The following is an 18,991-nucleotide window of genomic DNA, read 5'->3' on the forward strand; positions in this document are numbered from 1 at the left end:
TGTGTTTTCACATTCTTTTCTTGGTCAGAATAGCAAATATTTACTTATGTATATTTAAAAAAACACATCTTGGTTTTACTTATTAATACTGCCTTTGTTTGTGTTTTTTATTTTTTACTAATTCATTAATATGTTCTTTTGGTTTTTACTATGGTTTTGATAATGCTTTGTTGCTACATGTTTTTAGTTTATTTTTCCATTTCCAAGTTCATAAATTTAATGCTTGGTATATTCATTTTCTATCACTCTATTTACTACAATAAACGAAAGTTATGAATTGTCACCTAAATACAGCTTTGGCTGCACTCCACAGTTTTAACATATGTGCTTTCATTTCCATAGTATTTTCAATGTCTATAATTTTAGTTTCCATATCTTATTTCTTAATTAAAGAGATCTCTGAAAGAGTTCATTGTTCAGCTGTTTAGGGTTCCGGAGGTATTGTGACTTGTTACACACTTATTGATAGTTTTATTATATTATGGTCTATAAATGTGTCCCATAAAATTTAATTCTTTGGAATTAAAAATAATAATACCTTTTATTATGTTACTGACACTTATTTTTAAAAAAATGTCCCATGAACATTTTTTTTCTCTCTTGGTAACTAGAAAAATCCATTGGTATTTCACATAAATCAAACTTTCAGTGGCATTATTTCTATCCACTTCTTTTATCTATTGATGTGTTATTATTGGAGAAGTATGATAGTCTCCCTCTATAATTCTGACCTTTCTAACTTCTGAAATTTGGACATACTTCATGCATTTGAATATTACTTCATTCATTAAAAATTAATGACTGATATATCAGAATTGTTTATGAAGCTATTCACCATTGTTTATGAAGTTATTACCAAGCTAAAATAAGTCTTATTTGATGAATTTTAGGTCATATGCAGTGTGTTTATTTATTTAAGATTTTATTTATTTGAGAGAGAGAGATCACAAATAGCCAGAGAGGCAGGCAGAGAAATGGGGGGAAGCAGGCTCCCTGCTGAGCAGAGAGCCCAATGTGGGGCTTGATCTCAGGACCCTGAGACCATGACCTGAGCCGAAGGCAGAGGCTTAACCCACTGAGCCACCCAGGCACCCCTGCAGTGTGTTTATTACAGGAATGTTAGTTTGATTAGCATGAGGCCTTAGAAAAAGAGCAAAAAAAAAGATAACATAAAATCTACAGGGGGTGCCTGGGTGGCTTAATTATTTAAGCATCCGCCTCTTGATTTTGGCTGAGGTCATAGCCTCAGGGTTGTGAGATCCAGCCCCACATCTGGTTCCATGCCAAGCCTGGAGTCTCCTCAAGATTTTTTCCCTCTCCCTTTACCCCTTCTCCACCCCCCGCTCCTGTTCTTTCTCTCTCTCACACAAAATAAATAATAAAATCTTTTTTAAAAAATCCACAGATGTCTTGCACTTGCTATTTTAAGATTTTCAATGAAACCATTTCCTGAACATTTAAAAATCAGGTAGTGGACATCCAACTCTGATCCTCCTCTGACATTTCCCCATGTTCTAAGCTGCATCATTAAGGCCACTATTTAACACCCACTTCCATACATTCCCCAGATCAAATCTGATGACTGTCCTTAGGGCTGTCACTGCAAGCCCTAAAACATCACCTTTTACTATCAAGACATATGCTATGGGGCCCTCCTTTCATGAATCTATCCAATTCAACTTTCCATTTCCCACATACTGAGGCACTGGGAAGAACACTGTGATTGAGTTACTGACGTGTAAGACAATATAAAAATTAAAAGATTAAAAAAAAACCCCGAATATAATGAAAAAGAGCTGTGATTTTAATCTTTATTGGCCTACTGAGTGTATCCTCTCAAACTGCACCTATGGGGATTCAATGCCCCCAGAGAAGCCTGTAGTAATCCACACAGAAATGGCCTCAGAAGCAGTTTGGAGTTAGAATCAAAGGATGCTTCTCCCAACAGCGTGAGGAAAGGAAAAAGAAATACTTTGGGGGATTTTCTAGCTCTCTTTGTAGACTCTCTCTGAAATAGCTTCCATAACATGATGAGTTTTGGCTACCTCAAAATTAAAGTAATACACACAAAGTACTTTAAAAGCCCCAGAAGAAGGATGACCTATAAATTCAGTATATTAGTGACATTAAATCTCAAGTAGCAGTCGTGGTGGAACAGATTACAGAAGAGCAAACAACAGTCTCCTTCTTCTGAAATAACCGGGGAAGCCTTTAGAGCTCGCTCAGTGATGCTATCAATTGGCATTCATATTATTTGAAAAAAAAAAATCACAATTGAAAATAGGTTTGACCTGAGATTTTCAGCATAATGTGTTAAAAGTGGTTCAAATGTGGCCCCTCATTTATGCCTCTTTCTTTGTTCCCCAGGTTTTTCTGATAGGAAAGGAACATATCGGCAAGAACAAGGGACAGACTGCAGCAATCAAGCACCATGGTCTTCTCTAAGCTCACAGCCTAGCTCAAGCTTTTAGAGAGCTTATTTAGAGTATGGCTATCTAAGTTAAAAATAAGTGGTAATCACATTACATGTCTAGCAATAAAGAAGACCATGATTTTAGTTAGTACCAGGGTGCTACAGTTACATCCTATGGCAAGATTTTCTACAGAATGTATTATTAGTTGTGCCAACAGCAGCTGTACTAATATAATCTGAGATAACTCCCACTGTGGTTAAAAAAAAAATAGAAAAAAGAAGGATCAATGATAGATAGTAAAAGCATTTCCATGTTTGGATTTCCTTGCCTAATGTAACAGTTTTATATGGATGGTTGAAGCATTTACTTTTGACAATGGGGTTGTAAAAAATAATTTCAATCCATAAAGACCATAAATGCATGTCATTTGCAACCCCAAATGCATACCAGACTTATGTGTAGGGGTACTTTAGGAATCACCCCTAAAGATTCTGATTTAGTCAGTCAGGAACTGCGCAATTGTCTTCAAAAGTTCCTGCAGTTGATTCTGATGCACAGCCGGAACTGAGAATCATTTCCCCAAACCCTTTAAGTTGGAAGGAGCCTTAGCATTCAACCAATCCTCACCCTCCCTGATTTCTAGTGTCTTCCTCCCTAAGGTCCACCAGTCAACTGTCCTGGATGTTTGCATCAGATCTCCTGTACATCCTCAAACTTAATGCATTTAAAATTAATTTTATTTTTTTCCCCCATAAAACATGCTCAAGGGGCACCTGGGTGGCTCAGTCGGGGTTAAGCAGCTGCCTTCGGCTCAGGTCATGATCTCAGGGTCCTGGGATCAAGCCCCGCATCTGTCTCTCTGCTCAGCAGGGAGTCAGCTTCTCCCTCTCTCTGTAATCTCCCCACCCAAATAAATAAAATCTTTAAAAAAAAAAACAAAACTTTTTTTTTTTAACCATTCTCAACTTCTTGTCATAAACCTAATAAATCACATGACCATCCTCCCAGGTGCTTATGCCAAAACTTGGAGAATTAGGATCCTTCTACTTCGTATTGGTGTACTGATTAGTTTTACCCCTTAAATATGTTTTACATCAACCCTCTTGTCTCCAACTCCATCACCTTAAAACATTCCTTCAACATTTCTGCCTAGACAAATACTAATAGTCTACTACTTCTGGTATTTCTCCAAAATCCCCAGCTCTGAACCTCATAGGGCCTCACTGTACCACTCCACCACTGCGGCCCATCTTTGTCACAGATGTCTACATTCCTCAGGCTACTTTCCCACTCCCCCTACCCCCATTCCTGGCTTGTAGTCACTCTCTCCAGCACTACATTCATCTTAACCTGTGGTTAATTCAATACTTCCCAAACCACAGTCTTTCTGTTCTTATCCCTGTCTCCTTTAGTAACTTGTCCTTCATGCTACCGTAGGACCTCACTCCACAATCACACCTTGGACCTGGTTATACCAGCCACTGCAGACCCTCCTCTTCACTGCGTTCCCAATAATCATCCCACACCAGAGGGCCTACAAGCCTCTAATCCCAACAACTCTTCACTACTTCCACATGTCCACTTCTCCCTCTTTACTCAGATGAGATTTCAGAGTCAACCATCCCAATCCCTCCATTCTATAATCCCTCAATTCTTTTGCCCCTCTCTCACTGTCCTATATCAGTGTGACCCTTCTTAAACACAACCACTGTCTCTTCATGCCTGCACAAACACAGGTGCATGTGGGGGAAAACATGCAAGCCTGTAGTGGTGGTGAATGTCACTTTAAGTTCAAGATCACTACCTTCAAGTGGGCCCTTAATGATGCCCGGCAATGACACTGCTCTTCTCTGATCCACTCACTCTCCCATCTTCTGGCCTTTCATTTACACCTCTCCTATTTTTACCTCTCACCCTATGCTCACTCTCAGCTGGTAACCTTGCTGCTTCCTTTTCACTAATAATGGAAGAGCAATCGTAAGACAAACTTCTTTATGATCTCCAAACTATATCTGCCCACCAGGGCTCATATACTCTGCCCTGACTCCTTGACAATGAATGTACTGTTGAAAGACCCACCTACTCAAGTACATTGCTCAGGAAATTCAATCCCCTACATCATTCTTTTTTCTTTTTTTTTTTAATTGAAGTATAATTAACATGCACTGTTATATTAGTCAATATGCTGATTCAACAATTCTATACATTCCTCAGTGCTCATCACAATTAAGGGTCCTCTTGATCCTCTTTACCAATTTTACCCATCCCCCTACCCATCCCCCCCTCTGATAACCATCAGTTTGTTCTCTATATTTAAGACTTTTTCTGTTTTTTTTCTTTGTTAGTTCATTTGTTTCTTGAATTCCACATATGAGTGAAATCACCTGGCCATCGTCTTTCTCTGACTTATTTCACTTAGGATTTTACCCTCTAGATCCATCCACATTGATGCAAATATCAAGGTCTCATTCTTTTTTTTGGTTGAGTAATATTTCAGTGTGTGTACATGTACCATGTCTTCTCTATCCATTCATCTATGGATGGATACTTGGGTTGCTTCCCTATCTTAGCTGTTGTAAATAATGCTGCAATAAAAATAGGCATGCATATATCTTTATGAACTAAGTGTCTCTTTTTCCTTTGGGCAAATACTCAGTATTAGAATTACTAGATCGTACGTAATTCATCTTAAATTTTTTGAGGAACTGCCATACTGTTTTCCACAGTGGCTGCACCAGCTTACGTTCCCATCAATAGTGCATGAGGGTTCCTTTTTTGCCACAACTTCGCCGACACTTGCTATTTCTTATCTTACTGATATTAGCCATTCTGACAGGTGTAAGGTGACATCTCATTGTGATTTTGATTTGCATTTGCCTTGACAATAAGCAGTGTTAAATACCTTTTCATGTCTGTTGGCCATCTGGATGTCTTTTTTGGAAAAATATCTTTCATGTCCTCTGCCTATTTTCACAGATTTTGGTGGACTTTTTCAGTTTTGTTTTTGTTTTTTGGCATTGAGTTTCATAAGTTCTCCATCTACTTTTGGATACATCAAAATATCAATAAATACCAATATCAAATATATCAATCGCAAATATCTTCTCCTATTTAGTGGGCTGCTTTTTTGTTTTGTTGATGGTTTCTTTCATGGTGCAAAAGCTTTTTATTCTGTTAGAATCCCAACAGGTTATTTTTGCTTTTGTTTCCCTTGCCTGAGGAGACATCCTCTGCATGATTTTTAACTTCTCTCTAGCATCCAATTACAAATTACATAATTATGAATATGTAATTATTTTTTCCTCTCTTTAAAAACCATCTTTTGACTTATCTTCTCTTCCATTTTCTTTCACAATAAAACTCAAAAATGTAGTATATGTTCTCTTCAATTTTTCTTATTTTTTCCTAAAGAGACTGTAGCCAGACTATCACTAACTCCATTTGCCCACAACTCCTTCAGAATCCCTCAGTTCAAGGTCACCAGTGAAGCTACATGTTGTTAAATGTAATCATCAGTCCTGGGTTCTCATCTTACTTGACCTTTCAACTACATTTCACAAGAAGGATCACTTCCTCCTTCCAGGAATACTTTCTGCACTTCCAGGCCACCATACTCTTGATTTTTCTCCCACTGTCCTTGCTGATCTTTTTCTGTCTGTTTTGTTGGTTCCTTCTCATCTCCCTAACCTCTAACTAGTTGTTTGACTTCTTCTTTTTTTAATCTTCATTCATGTCTTGGTAAGTTCATCTAGTCTCTTAGCTTTAAATATCATCTGGATGCTGATAGTTCCTAAATGCTTAACTACAGGCTACCCTTTTTTCTTGAGCACCTAGGAAGGATATCTCAATACCCACTCAAGAATACTGCTTCAATTATTGTCCTCCTTTGTCCTATATCATGTATTTTTGTTTTCCACTAGATCATTCCCATCACATTAGTGATGTTCTCTTTTACAATTTAAAACAAAAATAAAAACAAAAAACCTCTGATCTCATTTCCCTTACCAACTACTTACTCATTTCTCTGCTATCTACAGAAAAACTTGAAATAGTCTATATTCACTATATGCCCCACTTTTGCCAGTCAATTCCTCGTATAGCCACTCCAAGCAGGCTGTTATCTCTGCCTCTTCACTAAAGCTGCTTATCAAAATCACTTCCGATGGCCCCTATGTACTCATATGGCTCAGTACTCAGTGTTCATTCTACTTGACCTAATGGCAGCATGGACACAACTTTTATGCCCTTTTCTTTGATACACCACTTTCTTGGCTTTTCATTTTGGCTTTCAGGTCAACACTCTTGAATTTTCTGGTTCATCTTTATTAGTTTTCTTTTGCTGGTTCCTCAACCTGTCACCATCCTCTTAGTATTGGAGAGCTGCAGAATTCAGTGCTGGTCCTCTTCTCTCCTCTGTCTTCCTAGATCATTCTAGCCAGACTCATTTTAAATGTCATCTCAATGCCTACAATGCTCCCATTTATATCAGCAGTCCAGCCATCTTTCCTCAACTCCCGGTTCATCTATCCAGTTTACTAATCTGTAGTCCCAACTGATTCACTAATAAGCATTTCCAACATAACACATCCAAAACTAAGCCCTTAATCATTCCACTCAAACTTAAATCTCTTACACTTCTACTCCCTTGCTCAGGCCAAAGTTTCAGGAGTCATTCTGATTCCTTTCTCTTTTACACCCTACATCCACCTATTGGTAAATCCTGTCAGCTCTACCTTCAAGCTGCCTGGAGTCTGACCACTATTCACTATCTCTAAGGCCATCACTCTGGTCCGAGCCACCATTATCTCCCACATAAATGATTATAAGGTCACATCACTTCCTGACTCCACCCTTAGTATTCTACAGTCTGGTCAGAGTGATCCTTTCTATTCTTAAGGCAGCTATTATTACTGCTCTGCTTTCCATTGATTTCCCATCTTACTCTGAGTAAAAGTCATGTTCATTACAATGGCGTAGAGGGCCCTATGATCACCCTGCCATCACCCTTCCAACCTCACCTACTATGTCTCTCTTTCTTGCCCCTGGCTAAAACCTGGCATGTGCCTGTCTCAGGACCTTTAAACAAGCTGTTCCCCTGCCTGGAATGTTCTTCCCCTGACTTGTGCATGCCCTACCCTTGTCATCTCCTTGTGACCTCTACTCATCAACTTCTCAGTGATGCCATTTTGGTCCCCACACCTGTGCTCTTTACATGTTTTTTTTTTTTTCCTCCTTAGCATTTATTACCATCTAACATACTATGTAATTAGTTAATTTATTTATGCATTATCATTTTCCTTTCAGCAACATGCAAGTTCCACAAGAGCAAGCTTTTCATTTTGTTTGATTCCATACTATATGTACAATGCTGTATCTAGGTATGTAGATATGTACCCTACCTAGAACAGAGCCTTGCACACAGGAGATGCTCAATAATCAAATCACTTGATGAGTAAGAAAATGGCATCTCCAATCGTGATCTCTCCAGTCAACCTTCATTTTGTCTCCAGAGTGATATAATTAGTAGAAGATAAATCTGTTTACCTTCACTTTCAGCTTAAAACCCTTCAATGGGGGGCGCCTGGGTGGCTCAGTGGGTTAAGCCACTGCCTTCGGCTCAGGTCATGATCTCAGAGTCCTGGGATCGAGTCCCGCATCGGGCTCTCTGCTCAGCGGAGAGCCTGCTTCCCTCTCTCTCTCTCTGCCTGCCTCTCCATCTACTTGTGATTTCTCTCTGTCAAATAAATAAATAAAATCTTAAAAAAAAAAAAAACCCTTCAATGGGTCTGCTGTGCCCATTACTTGGCAGCCTCTGTACATAAAATAAAGAACCCTCTCCACAGCCTGGCTTGGTAGGCACAAGGCAGGCCTGCCATGCTTACTCCCTCCTGAGCCCTATAACATCAGAGAAAACAGACTGTGCATATCCACAAACCGAGTAGTTGCAATGCAACTGAACACTTTGCTTTTTCATTATTAAATAAACAGACGAGGAAGCAAGATGTCACTGTTGGCGTCGTCTGAAATTATATCTGGAGCCCAGATGTTTGAACCAGATGACTAAACTTGCTAAAGGCAATTATGTGAGGTAATTATACCTGAGTTTCAGAGTAACATGACTGGGGATCTAAAATAGGTGATCTCCCATTCAGTGATTCTCATCTCTCAGCAACTTCCCTTGGACAGGAAGAGCATCATCACCACCAACTTAAGCTTATTTCTTGTTTCTCAAGGAACCACAAAGACTTGAAATGTGCACTCACAGAACTTCCCTCATCCTGAAATCTCCCAGAGTACTCTGCTGAGAATGGGTCCTTTGGACTCATTAAACTCATTACTCAGTAAACTGTACTTCTTTCACGATTTCTATGTCTTCTGCAGGACTTTGACAGTGGCATACAAGATTTCCACGATCTGACCAGTGTTCATTTGAACAGACTCATCCCTCAACAGTCCCAACACATACTTCACTTACCATTACTACCAAAGATCCATCCTTTCTGTCATAGGACCTTTATAAATTCCTAGAATGTCCTTTCCACCCACACGTTCTAGGCAAAGGGCTCCACCCAAGAATCAACTTCTTTAGGAATCCTCTGCAAATCCACTCAAGCCAGCTAACTACTTCTCTTCTCTTTCCCTGTACTGTGTCCCATATATATCTCCCTTCCTGTCTTCATTTTATTAATTTTAATTGCTGTTTTATCTCAATTCCATAGGGGCAGTAACCACGTCTAATGGATCTTTGAATTACTGATGCCTAACCTAGTACCTGGCAATTATGAGGCAATCCAATGTCTTCTTAATTTAACTTAATTATAATTAGAAAAGAGTGATCTGGTCAGTGTGGCTAGCGTAAGGCTTCCTAAGTGCTAGGAGGGAAGAAGGAGTTGGAAAGAGGGAAAGAGAACACAGAGAAAAAGAGATCCAAGTTATATTAAATTTTTTTTCATATTTCACGTAAAAAAGGCAGTACTTTGCATTGGAAAGAATGTTACACTGTGTCAATGTTTTCTTTGCCCTCATGGGTAGAATGTGAAAAACTCTAAATTCTCAACAGTACTCAATTAAAGCTTAACTTCTCCCCCCCAAAAAAGAGTATTACAATGAATCCCTATTTGTTGACGCTCCCTTAAAACTTTAAAAGGCAGTCTAGTATAAAGATTGATTGTAGTCAGGCAATGAGAGCTCATTACTGTACAGTGACCTAATCTTTCTGTGAGCTAATCTGACAGAATATTTATATTCCAAATAATGCAAATTAGCAATAAAAACATTAAGATTCTCAAAAAATAAACTGCTGCATGATAGTAAAAACAGAAATTTCACATAAGAAATATACGTAGTTTTAAAGTATTAAAAATATTCAATCCCACCACCACCAGCAAAAAAAAAAAAAAAAAAATGCAAATTGAACCAGTTAGTCACTTAAAACTTGTTACATTAGCAAGTTTTTGTTCACATTATTACCACCACCTAAATGCTAGTGGATATATTGTTGAATCGTAGCAGGGATAGTTGGCATAAATCTTGTGAAAATTAATAGTGGGAAACCTTCCTAAAATGGAGTCAGGAGGTTTGGGAAGGGTGCTCCCACACCCTGCCACGCTACCACTCTTAACTGACAGCAGACCCAATAGGAAGAGATGGACTTGACCCTGCACATGGATGCTACTTTACTGTCCCAGCTGACGCAGACATGCTTTCCTATCCTCCCACCCACTCAATGGCTCAGCCAATGGGAAGCCACGGCACTTGGAACCCAGTTTACTCCAGTGGACTTTGAGTTTCTAACAGCCTTCCCAACTGACACCTTCCCTCCTTAGAAAGTGTACCTTTGTTCTCCAGACTTCCTATGGTTTTGCCAAAGCTTGTTCGTCCCAGATGGCAATTCTCTTTTATTCCTGAATAAACCCATCTTTTGCTGGTGAAATAACTAGAAGCATCTATTTTTAAGGTTGACAACATACAGGAAAGCAATTTGAACCCATTGCTGATAACTTCCCATTAAGAAATTTTCCACCTCTTCCTCTTTAAGGAGGTGAAGGTGCAGATTGGTGGCCATGGTCTTGTGGCAGATGTTGAGATGCAGATCTTTGCGAAGACCCCGAGGGCAAGATCATCATCCTTGGGGCTGAGTCCAGTGACACCACTGAGGATGTCAATGCCAAAATCCAAGACAGAGAGGGCATCCCACCTCACCAGCCTCATCTGATTCTTGCAGGCAAACAGCAGGAGGATGGCTACACTCTCAGACTACAGTATCCAGAAAGAGTCCACCCTGCACTTGGTGCTTGGCCTGCAGGATGGCATCATTGAGCCTTCCCTCCGCCAGCTGGCCCAGAAATACAACTGCCACAAGATGATTTGCCTTAAGTGTTGGGCTCACCTGCACTTTTGCACTGTCACACAAGAAGAAGTGTGGGCACACCAACTCCCTGCACCCCAAGAAGAAGGTCAAATAAGGCCCCTTCACTGGTTCTTCTTTTACTGGAAGGGCAGCCTTCTGCCAAAGCCCCAAGGCCCTGGGGCCATGATATAGTTTCTTTTTCATAGACCAGAGAAGGAAGTAAGGAAGGGAGGGAGGGGAAGAGGGAAAGGAAGAGAGGAAGGGAGGTGGGGAAGGAAAGCAGTTAGGAAGGGTGGGAAGGGGGGGATGGAGGGAAGCAGAGAGGGGACAGGGAAGGGGGAGAGGGAGGGAAGGAGAGAAGGGAAGAGGGAGGGAGAGAGGGATGGAAGGAAGGATAGAAGGGAAGGAAGGATAGGAGGAAAAGGAAAAAAGAAAGGTAAAGGGAAGGGAAGAAATTTTCCCGAACGGAGTAGGATACCACAGATACATCCCAGTATTTTTAGGTAATAAAAAATTAGAAGCTGGAAATGCCCCCCAAAACATGATTAAATGAAAAAGATTTGCCTACTCTTCAGAAATATAGATATACAGTTATCCTAAAAATTTCACAATGACTGTTCATCATGGAAAAAATACAATAATAGTAATAATGGTTAGTTTTTATTGAGCATTTACTAAGTGCTAGGTACTATGGTAATTTTTTTTTTTTTTTGAGTAGGTTCCACACCCAGGATTGATCCCAATGTGGGGCTTGAACTCATGACCCTGAGATCAAGAACTGAGCTGAGATCAAGAGTCAGACATTTAACTGACTGGGCCACGCAGCCACCCCTATGGTAAGTATTTCACATGCATTATGAGATAGGTACTAAATAGGGTTTCCAGATTTAGCATATAAAAATATAAGTGCACAGTTCAATTTGAATTTCAGATAAATAACAGGCATTTAGTTTACATCCATCCCATGCAATATTGCTCATCTAAAATTCAAATTGAACAGGGCAGTCTTATATTTTATCTGAATACTGGCAATCCATTTTACTGATGAGGAAACTAAGACACGGAGATCGCCTAGGGATATACAGCTCATGAGCAGTGACAAGATAATGAGCATATGAAAGAAGTAGAATGGAAACTTTTGTTTTACCCATTACAAATGGGTAAAACATATGCATGTGCAGGGACCACGGCTAAGAGGAAAGAGTGACAGATGACAACACTGCCACCAAAGTCTCTGGAGCACTTGGTCTGGGCACCTTGCTACAGCAGCCTCCACTCCCATTTTATAGATGAATCAACTGAAGAATTAAATACTGTGCTCAAAGTCATAACACTAGCAAGAGCAGGATCAGATTCTGACTCTAAAGCTCTTGTTTTATTCTACTTTGTCATCTGGATTTCCTGGGTGAGTTTTCGTTTTTTCCCTTCAGGTGTAGTTCCATCAATGTTGATATAAAAGTTTTTGTGTGATAAAGTACATGCACAAGGACATGTGAATATTTCAAGATCTGCAAAACCTAGTCATTAATGGTCTGCTTTGGTTTAAAGCCGTTTCTAGAACCCAATAAAACACTTAGAAGAAAAAGTCACGATGCACAGTATGGCTTAATTTGTGATTTCATTTAGGAAGTAGAAACGCATACTCCATACTTTTCCTTCTAAAAGTGAGAGTGCAACTCCCACTTATGCTTCTTGCTAAGCTCCTCCTCTTTCTCTATATATTCAGCAGGTGAACTTGTTAGTCCCTTCAAGTAACTCAGTCAAGAAAGGAATCTGAATTTTTGCAGGCCAATCATATAGGAGAGCACACGTACACACACACAAACACAAAAGTGCCAATACGTTTCACAGCGAAAGCAATGGCTACGCTCTAGCAATGATAGGAAATTTTAAGTGATTTCCCTTAGGTACTGGCTTAATATTTCCTTAAGAGGTTAGCCCACATCAAAAAGTTTGTGCTTTTGATTGTTTATTCTGAAAGAGGCAGCTGGCCACAGGGCTGCCTGCAATGCTTTTACCACAGTTTGCTTTTGTTTTTCCCTCTTGATAATTACCTCATGACTAAACCACTCACTGGTCCATGCAGAAGAGTCCCACAGAGATGAAAACACACTTGTTTAAATAAAATATTTATGAAGAAGCCCTAAAATGTCACTGAAGTAAATGCAAATTATCTTCACATATTGTGCATCCAATATGCCACCCGTTCCTTAGAAGATTATTTCCTGATTGCAATTAACATTAATTTTTAAAAATTAATCCCATTGTGCATAATCATCCCAATGTCTATTCATAAAAAACCTAGTGTTTTAAGGTTAACTCTCTTTTGACTATCTTTGAAAGTTTTAATAAGACTGGTATTTAGTCTTGAGGATTATTTTTGAAGATTTTTCCTTAGAAACTATATTTAATTATTATTTTATATGTACATCTTCTAATAAATGATTTCATTCTAATTCAATACTAGGTGACATTCGTGAAAGTTCCACATTCTGGTCTTTTAATGAAATACTATCTGGACACAATTTTCTCAGTTCTTTTTTTTCCCCCCGAGTCAGGTGAACATAATGGATTCTCATTATATTTTTATAGAACATTCAAAATAAAAATTTGGAGTAATATTATCAAAAGAAAGTTAAGAATAGGTCGGTGTGTGTTAATAACTGTTACAAGGCCCCTGACTTTCGAGGCCATCTTTCCCAAGTTTTCAGGAAAGAGATATGAGATGAGCTGAGAAGACTAGGTGGTTTCATCCTTTGCTAGATGGTCTTGACAGCTGTCCTCTACTTGGCTACACTTTAGAATCAACAGAGGAACTTAAAAAACATATAGATACCAGGCCCTACCCCCAGAAATTCAGATTAAATTTGTCTAGAATAAAACTCAGTCATTGGTAGCTTTTCATTCGTTTTACTTTTGCTTGACAGAGCTCCCTAAATGTTTTTAATGTGCAGCCCAGGTTGAAAACCATTTGTCTAGAAAAAGCGTTCCTAAAAGGGTTAAAGTCCATTTGAAAAGAGGAGTCATTAATGATGAGCCATAAGGCTCTGCTTCACACCCAGACCAGAAAAATGAAGAAAAATCTCTAGAAATACAAAGCCAATATAAACCCAGTATCCTGAACAAAAAAATGCATAACCTATAAACTAAGCTGAGTCTTCATAACTACATAGAATTTAACCTTCAGTTAAAGATTAAATCCTTTATAGAAGAACAGAATAGACAAAGTGGGTCTAAAGGGGGCTCTTATGAAAAAATACCTAGGAAATTTTCATTGACAGTAACTCTCAGATTCTTAGTACATGTGGTGGGTTTCCCTAAGAAGCTACTTTGACTTAAACTCAAACCTGTGGAACCCACGGCCTTGCTGCTAGTTTTGCTCTGAGCTTCAGTTTTCACCCATACATACAAATCTCTCTCAGCCACATTTCTCCAACTTGAACATCCCTACAAATCACCTGGAGATCCTGTGAATACATAGGTTCATATGCAGTAGGTCTGGGTGAGGCCTGGGAGTCTGCATTTCTAATAAGCTCCCAGATGCTGCTGATACTGCTGGCCTGCAGACGAACATTGGGAGCAGCGAGGTCTTGGGAAGACATCATGAGGATTAAATGAAATGACCTACATAAAACACTTGGCACAATGTGGCTGGCATCCTACAGAAGAAAAGCCTTACCAAGGAAAATAATAAAATGTGGTGAAAACCTAGAGGTCACATGATCCAATTCTTCCTCCTTTTCCAGATGTGGAAATGGGAAGTTAAGAAAAGTTAAAATCTTTATCTCCTTATAGCCAAAGGGGGAAAAAAAAAAAAACATTGTTTTTAACTGCAAAAGAGTGCAACCAAGGTCCACGAGTGGAAGTTAAACAGAGCTCTTCATTCCATACCAGGAAAAATCTTCTAACAATAAATGCTGTCCTACAATCATTTGGCCCTCTTGAGGAGGGAGTGTGAAGTCTCCAGTTACAAAATGTGAGCACAGACCAGTTGCTGATTGAAAGAACATTCATGTTTCAGGTGACTGTTGAACTAACTAAGAGACATCACACACTTAATATGTACAAAAGCATTTTTTTTTAATTAAAATAGAAACCTCATCTCTTTCCCCACTCCCAACTCTGCTCTTCCTGAAGTCTTCCCTTCTGCAGTAAATGGAGTTACTTGGATCAAAGAGTGCTGGAGTCTTCTTTATCTCTACTTCTCTCACCCCTCACATCCATTCCATCAACAAATCCTCGCTTGCACTATTACCTTCAAATGTGTGCACAACCCAATTACTTCTCACCACTTCCATTAAGATAGCGCTGGCCAAGCCACTTTCCACTCTGTCTGGATCACTATAACAGCCTCCTGACGAGTTTTTGTCTTTGTCCTTGATCTTCAATAGCATTTTCTCAGCAAGCAGCCAGAGTGCTGCCACTTCTCCACCCCTTCCTTCTCCTTGGGACTAAAACCCGAAGTCCTTCTACAGGTTGACAAGGCTTAGCGTGATCTCTCCGCTCCAGCCCTCAACCACATTTCTAGTCATTCTCAATCTTTTTCTCTCCCAAGTCACCCTTAAACTCACTGTTCCTTAAATCACATCCAGGACAACCCCATCTCAGGACCTCTGTCCTTGCTCTTCCGTCATGAAGGCTATACTCTGGGATTAGCATGTGTATGCCCCACATTGCCAATACATGAAAAAAACATAAAAACACTATGTTGGATTCTAACTGCTCCCTATGGAAAAAGAAAAAGTGCCCACACTCAGCTTAAAGATCAGCACTTGACTTTCCATAGTTGGTACAGATGAAAGGCTGGGTGAGGCATTCCAGTTCCAACTGTGACTCAGCTTCACTTTTAAAAATTGCCCCTTCATCAAATCCTCTTTTAAGGGAAGACTAGGGGCTGTATTCCCACCTCGGAGCACCGTAACACCCTGGGCAGAGGATAACCCTTCCAGAAAGCCCACTGGTCTGTTCCCCCAGGGTAGTCCACCTCTGAAAAAATGAACAAACATCCTAGATGCAGTGTCCTTCTGCTGCCCACAGGGAATTATGTCCATTTTCTTCTTTTAATGCCAAAGTTCTGCATTTGAGCTTGAGAAACTGAACTACCACGGAGTTAGACATGGACGGACAATGGACAGACAGCACTGGTACATGGCCTTCAGGTGAGTTCCTCTGCAGAAAAGGAAGTCATCCGCTTCCAGAGAGGACTATGTGTGCCAGGGACCCATGTCCCAGGGCTGTGGCGTGGGCTTATTCTGGTTCACACGAGCCAACGGCATGGCACCATGCATATCGTTGTGCAATGCAGCTACTCCAGCCACTCAGCTTTTAGGGCTCGAAATGAAAGCCACTCTTGGTTTGGACAATCAAACAGCACCAGAGGGATGGAGATAAAGGCATGTAATGTAGGAATTACTGCAGACAAGAGGAAGGAGGGAGGTGAGGAGAGATTCTGGCCTGAGCTAAAGTGCCCTGGAGAGAGGATGCACTTTGGCTGTGCATTTTGGCCTCAGCCCCTCTCACCCTGCACTCACAGTGCTCCCCACTCCTGCCTCATGAACAGGCTACTTCCAACCCAAACTAAAGATCCAGAGGGGCACGGGCTATCAAAAAATCACTGTGCCCCAGTGAGGAAAGCAGGACAGTGCTTTCGGGAACTCAAAGACTAGCAAAAGGCTTTCTCTTAACTGTGGCTCTTTCTCAGCCAAGGAATCAGATTTGTTTCTTGCAAGGAGTTTTTTTTTTTTTTTTTTTTTTTTTCTGTGACTCTTCCTCAAGGGTGGCCAGGTTACAAAGGTTGAGCAAAGCCCAAGAACATGGAATCCAGCCCATGCATGAAAAGAAGCAGAGGCATAAAATCAGCCAAAAAGATGTAGAGTGTTAAACAGGAGACTCAGCAAGAGGCCTCATTCATCTTCTCTTTTAAAGCCAAAAAGCAACTATTCCCTTATGTGGGATAACAATGGAAACTTATGGAGCAGTCACAGGCAAGGAAGTGGGACATTTCAACACTAGCATTTGCTTTGGGTGAAGCATACTAAATAATTTTCTTGTTCCTGCAGCTTCAGGAGAAAACTTTGCCCCCTTAGGAATCATGCAGGACTCCCAGCTGATAAAATAAGGAGCTCTGATTCCTATGTGTGGCTCTGCAGCACATCACAGCCAGCAATGAGTCACGCAAAGGCTGGGCATTGAACCTCCAGGGAGATCATTTGGGATCAACATTTATTTCTTGACTTAATTCTGCACTTTGAAGTAACACATTAGGGATTATCCGATAAACCTAATTAATGTAACCACAGGCAATGGGAAACAATAATCTTTCTTTTTCAATAGAGAAACAGATTTCCAATAGGGAAAATCTGATATCAACTTTTAGCAGATGATTTCTCTTCACCCCACAGACCCATTTTGAATATGCTATCAAGGAAATGTTATTTAAGTCAGGCTCCGTGTATATCTCTTTATAAATCAAACAATTCCCTAACTTATCCTTCCTGTAAGTAGACTTTAAATAACATATATATAATATATAGGCAAATTTGTCCTGGATAATGCAATAGCTCATTTCCAATATTTATACACAGGAATATCAGGGGCAAAGGCCATTTTCTCACCCCATCTTTAACACAGTATTTTTTTTTTTTTTAGGTTGAGAGAATATTCGAGAAAATGATTTCTCCAGGTAAGAAGAATCTCAAGTAAACGTATGGAAGCAATGTGTCTTCCAGTAACCAGTAGTGGGTGAGATGCAGGAGACCCAGGGCCCTTAGGGAAAGCAAATGGCTCCACTAAAACTCCTTCTTCCAACCTTAATTGGTCAAATGCCAAAATAAACGAACTTTCCAAAGTTAGGAGCTATGCAACTTTCACTAGGGATAACTGCAGGTGCCCCGGCCACGACCAGCCAGCCCACCGAGCCAGGTGTGTCCGGCGGCGCCCAGGCCCAGGCCGCCTCCACGCCAAACGACCCGCTGGGAACCGGTTCAGGCCCGGCTGCCCAGGACCCGGAGCTCCTGGTTGCCGGCCCAGAGCCAGATCCCGCCCCGCCCTTCCCACCCCAGACCAAGGAAGGGAAATGGGCACTCCGAAGCAAAGGTGAGGAGCGCCCAGCGGGATTCAGCCGCAGCCGGGGCCGTCCCCAACTCCCAACTTCCTAGAGTTTCCTCCGGCCTCGTCCCCCTTCCCACCGCTGGTGCAACGGCCGCGGCCTCCCCTCGCCCGGAGCGCAGAAACAGGGAAGTGGAGCACAGAGCTCGGGAGCCGCTCCCCCCAAGCCGGGGAGACCGGAGCGCAGGTGGCGGGCGTGGTCCCTCCAGCCCTGCCCCAGCCCCCACCCCCTGGATTCGGCCTCCGCCGGGGTCCCCGCCGGGGTCCAGCATCAGGCCACGGCGCGCCGCTCCCTGATCCCCTCCTCTAGCTCGGCGGCCACCCCCCTCCTCGCCCCAGTCCGCGTCGCTCTTCTGCCCCAGGCCCCGGTGCGGCCCCAACTCCCAGCCCAGGGCCCTCCGGTAGCGCCCGGCAGCGGCGGCGGCACTCACCTGGGTCGCGGAGCCGGGGTCTGGCGCGGTCCCGCAGGTGGTAGATGAAATCCTGGCAGCTGTCGTGCTCCAGGGCCCCACGGGCACACAGCTCGGCCAGCAGCTGCAGCGCCTGGTGACAGAGCGCGTCCCTGGCCCCGGGCATCGCCCCCCCGCATCCTCGGACCGCGCCGGGCAGGCGGGCGCGGGAGACAACCCTCCGCCTGCCAGCTCAGAGCCGCCGCCTCCGGGCCGTCCGCGCTCGCCGTCAGGGAGCCGCCGAGGAACGGCCCGCGCCTCCTCCCCGGCTGGCCCGGCCTCCCACCGGTTGCATGCAGCTCTCCCGCAGCCGGTCGGTCGGGCTTTCTCTCTCTCCCGCCCGGCCGCTCCGTCCCTCCCCCGGCACAGAGGGGAGGCGGCGCCGCACAGCCCCGCACGCCTCTCTCCCGGCGCCCCGCCCGCCACACGCGGCCGCCGGGGGGCGGGGCTGGGTCAGGGGCGCGCGCCGCGGGCCGGGATCCCGGTGGGCCCGGCTCCCGGGCGAGCGGCGGACGGGGGGCGCTCTCCCGCTCCTGGAGGAGCGCGGGGCTCGGCTCGGGACTAGGCGCTCAGAGCGGCTGCGCCCAGGCTTGGAGAGTGGGAGCGAGGCGCTCTCCGGGCATTCTCGTCAGCCCACCCCTCCGTTCTCAGGCAAACCAACCCCTCCACCA

General features: G+C 42.5%; 1 protein-coding gene and 1 pseudogene across 2 annotated transcripts in view; one reads left to right on the plus strand and one right to left on the minus strand.

Annotated features, from left to right (window-relative positions):
• SYT9 (synaptotagmin 9) overlaps positions 1 to 18,735 on the minus strand; it is a 198,718-nt gene extending 179,983 nt beyond the window's left edge. For both annotated transcript variants that reach the window (XM_059409121.1, XM_059409112.1), the window contains exon 1: positions 18,303 to 18,735. In XM_059409121.1, the coding sequence (XP_059265104.1) occupies positions 18,303 to 18,447 (145 nt within the window). In that variant the 5' untranslated portion in view covers positions 18,448 to 18,735. The remainder of the gene's footprint in view (positions 1 to 18,302) is intronic.
• Positions 10,501 to 10,879, plus strand: LOC132011033 (ubiquitin-ribosomal protein eL40 fusion protein-like; annotated as a pseudogene).
• Positions 18,736 to 18,991: the final 256 nt, after the last annotated feature.

Source organism: Mustela nigripes, chromosome 1 (assembly GCF_022355385.1).
Source record: "Mustela nigripes isolate SB6536 chromosome 1, MUSNIG.SB6536, whole genome shotgun sequence".
In the NCBI taxonomy this organism is placed as follows: Eukaryota; Metazoa; Chordata; class Mammalia; order Carnivora; family Mustelidae; genus Mustela; species Mustela nigripes.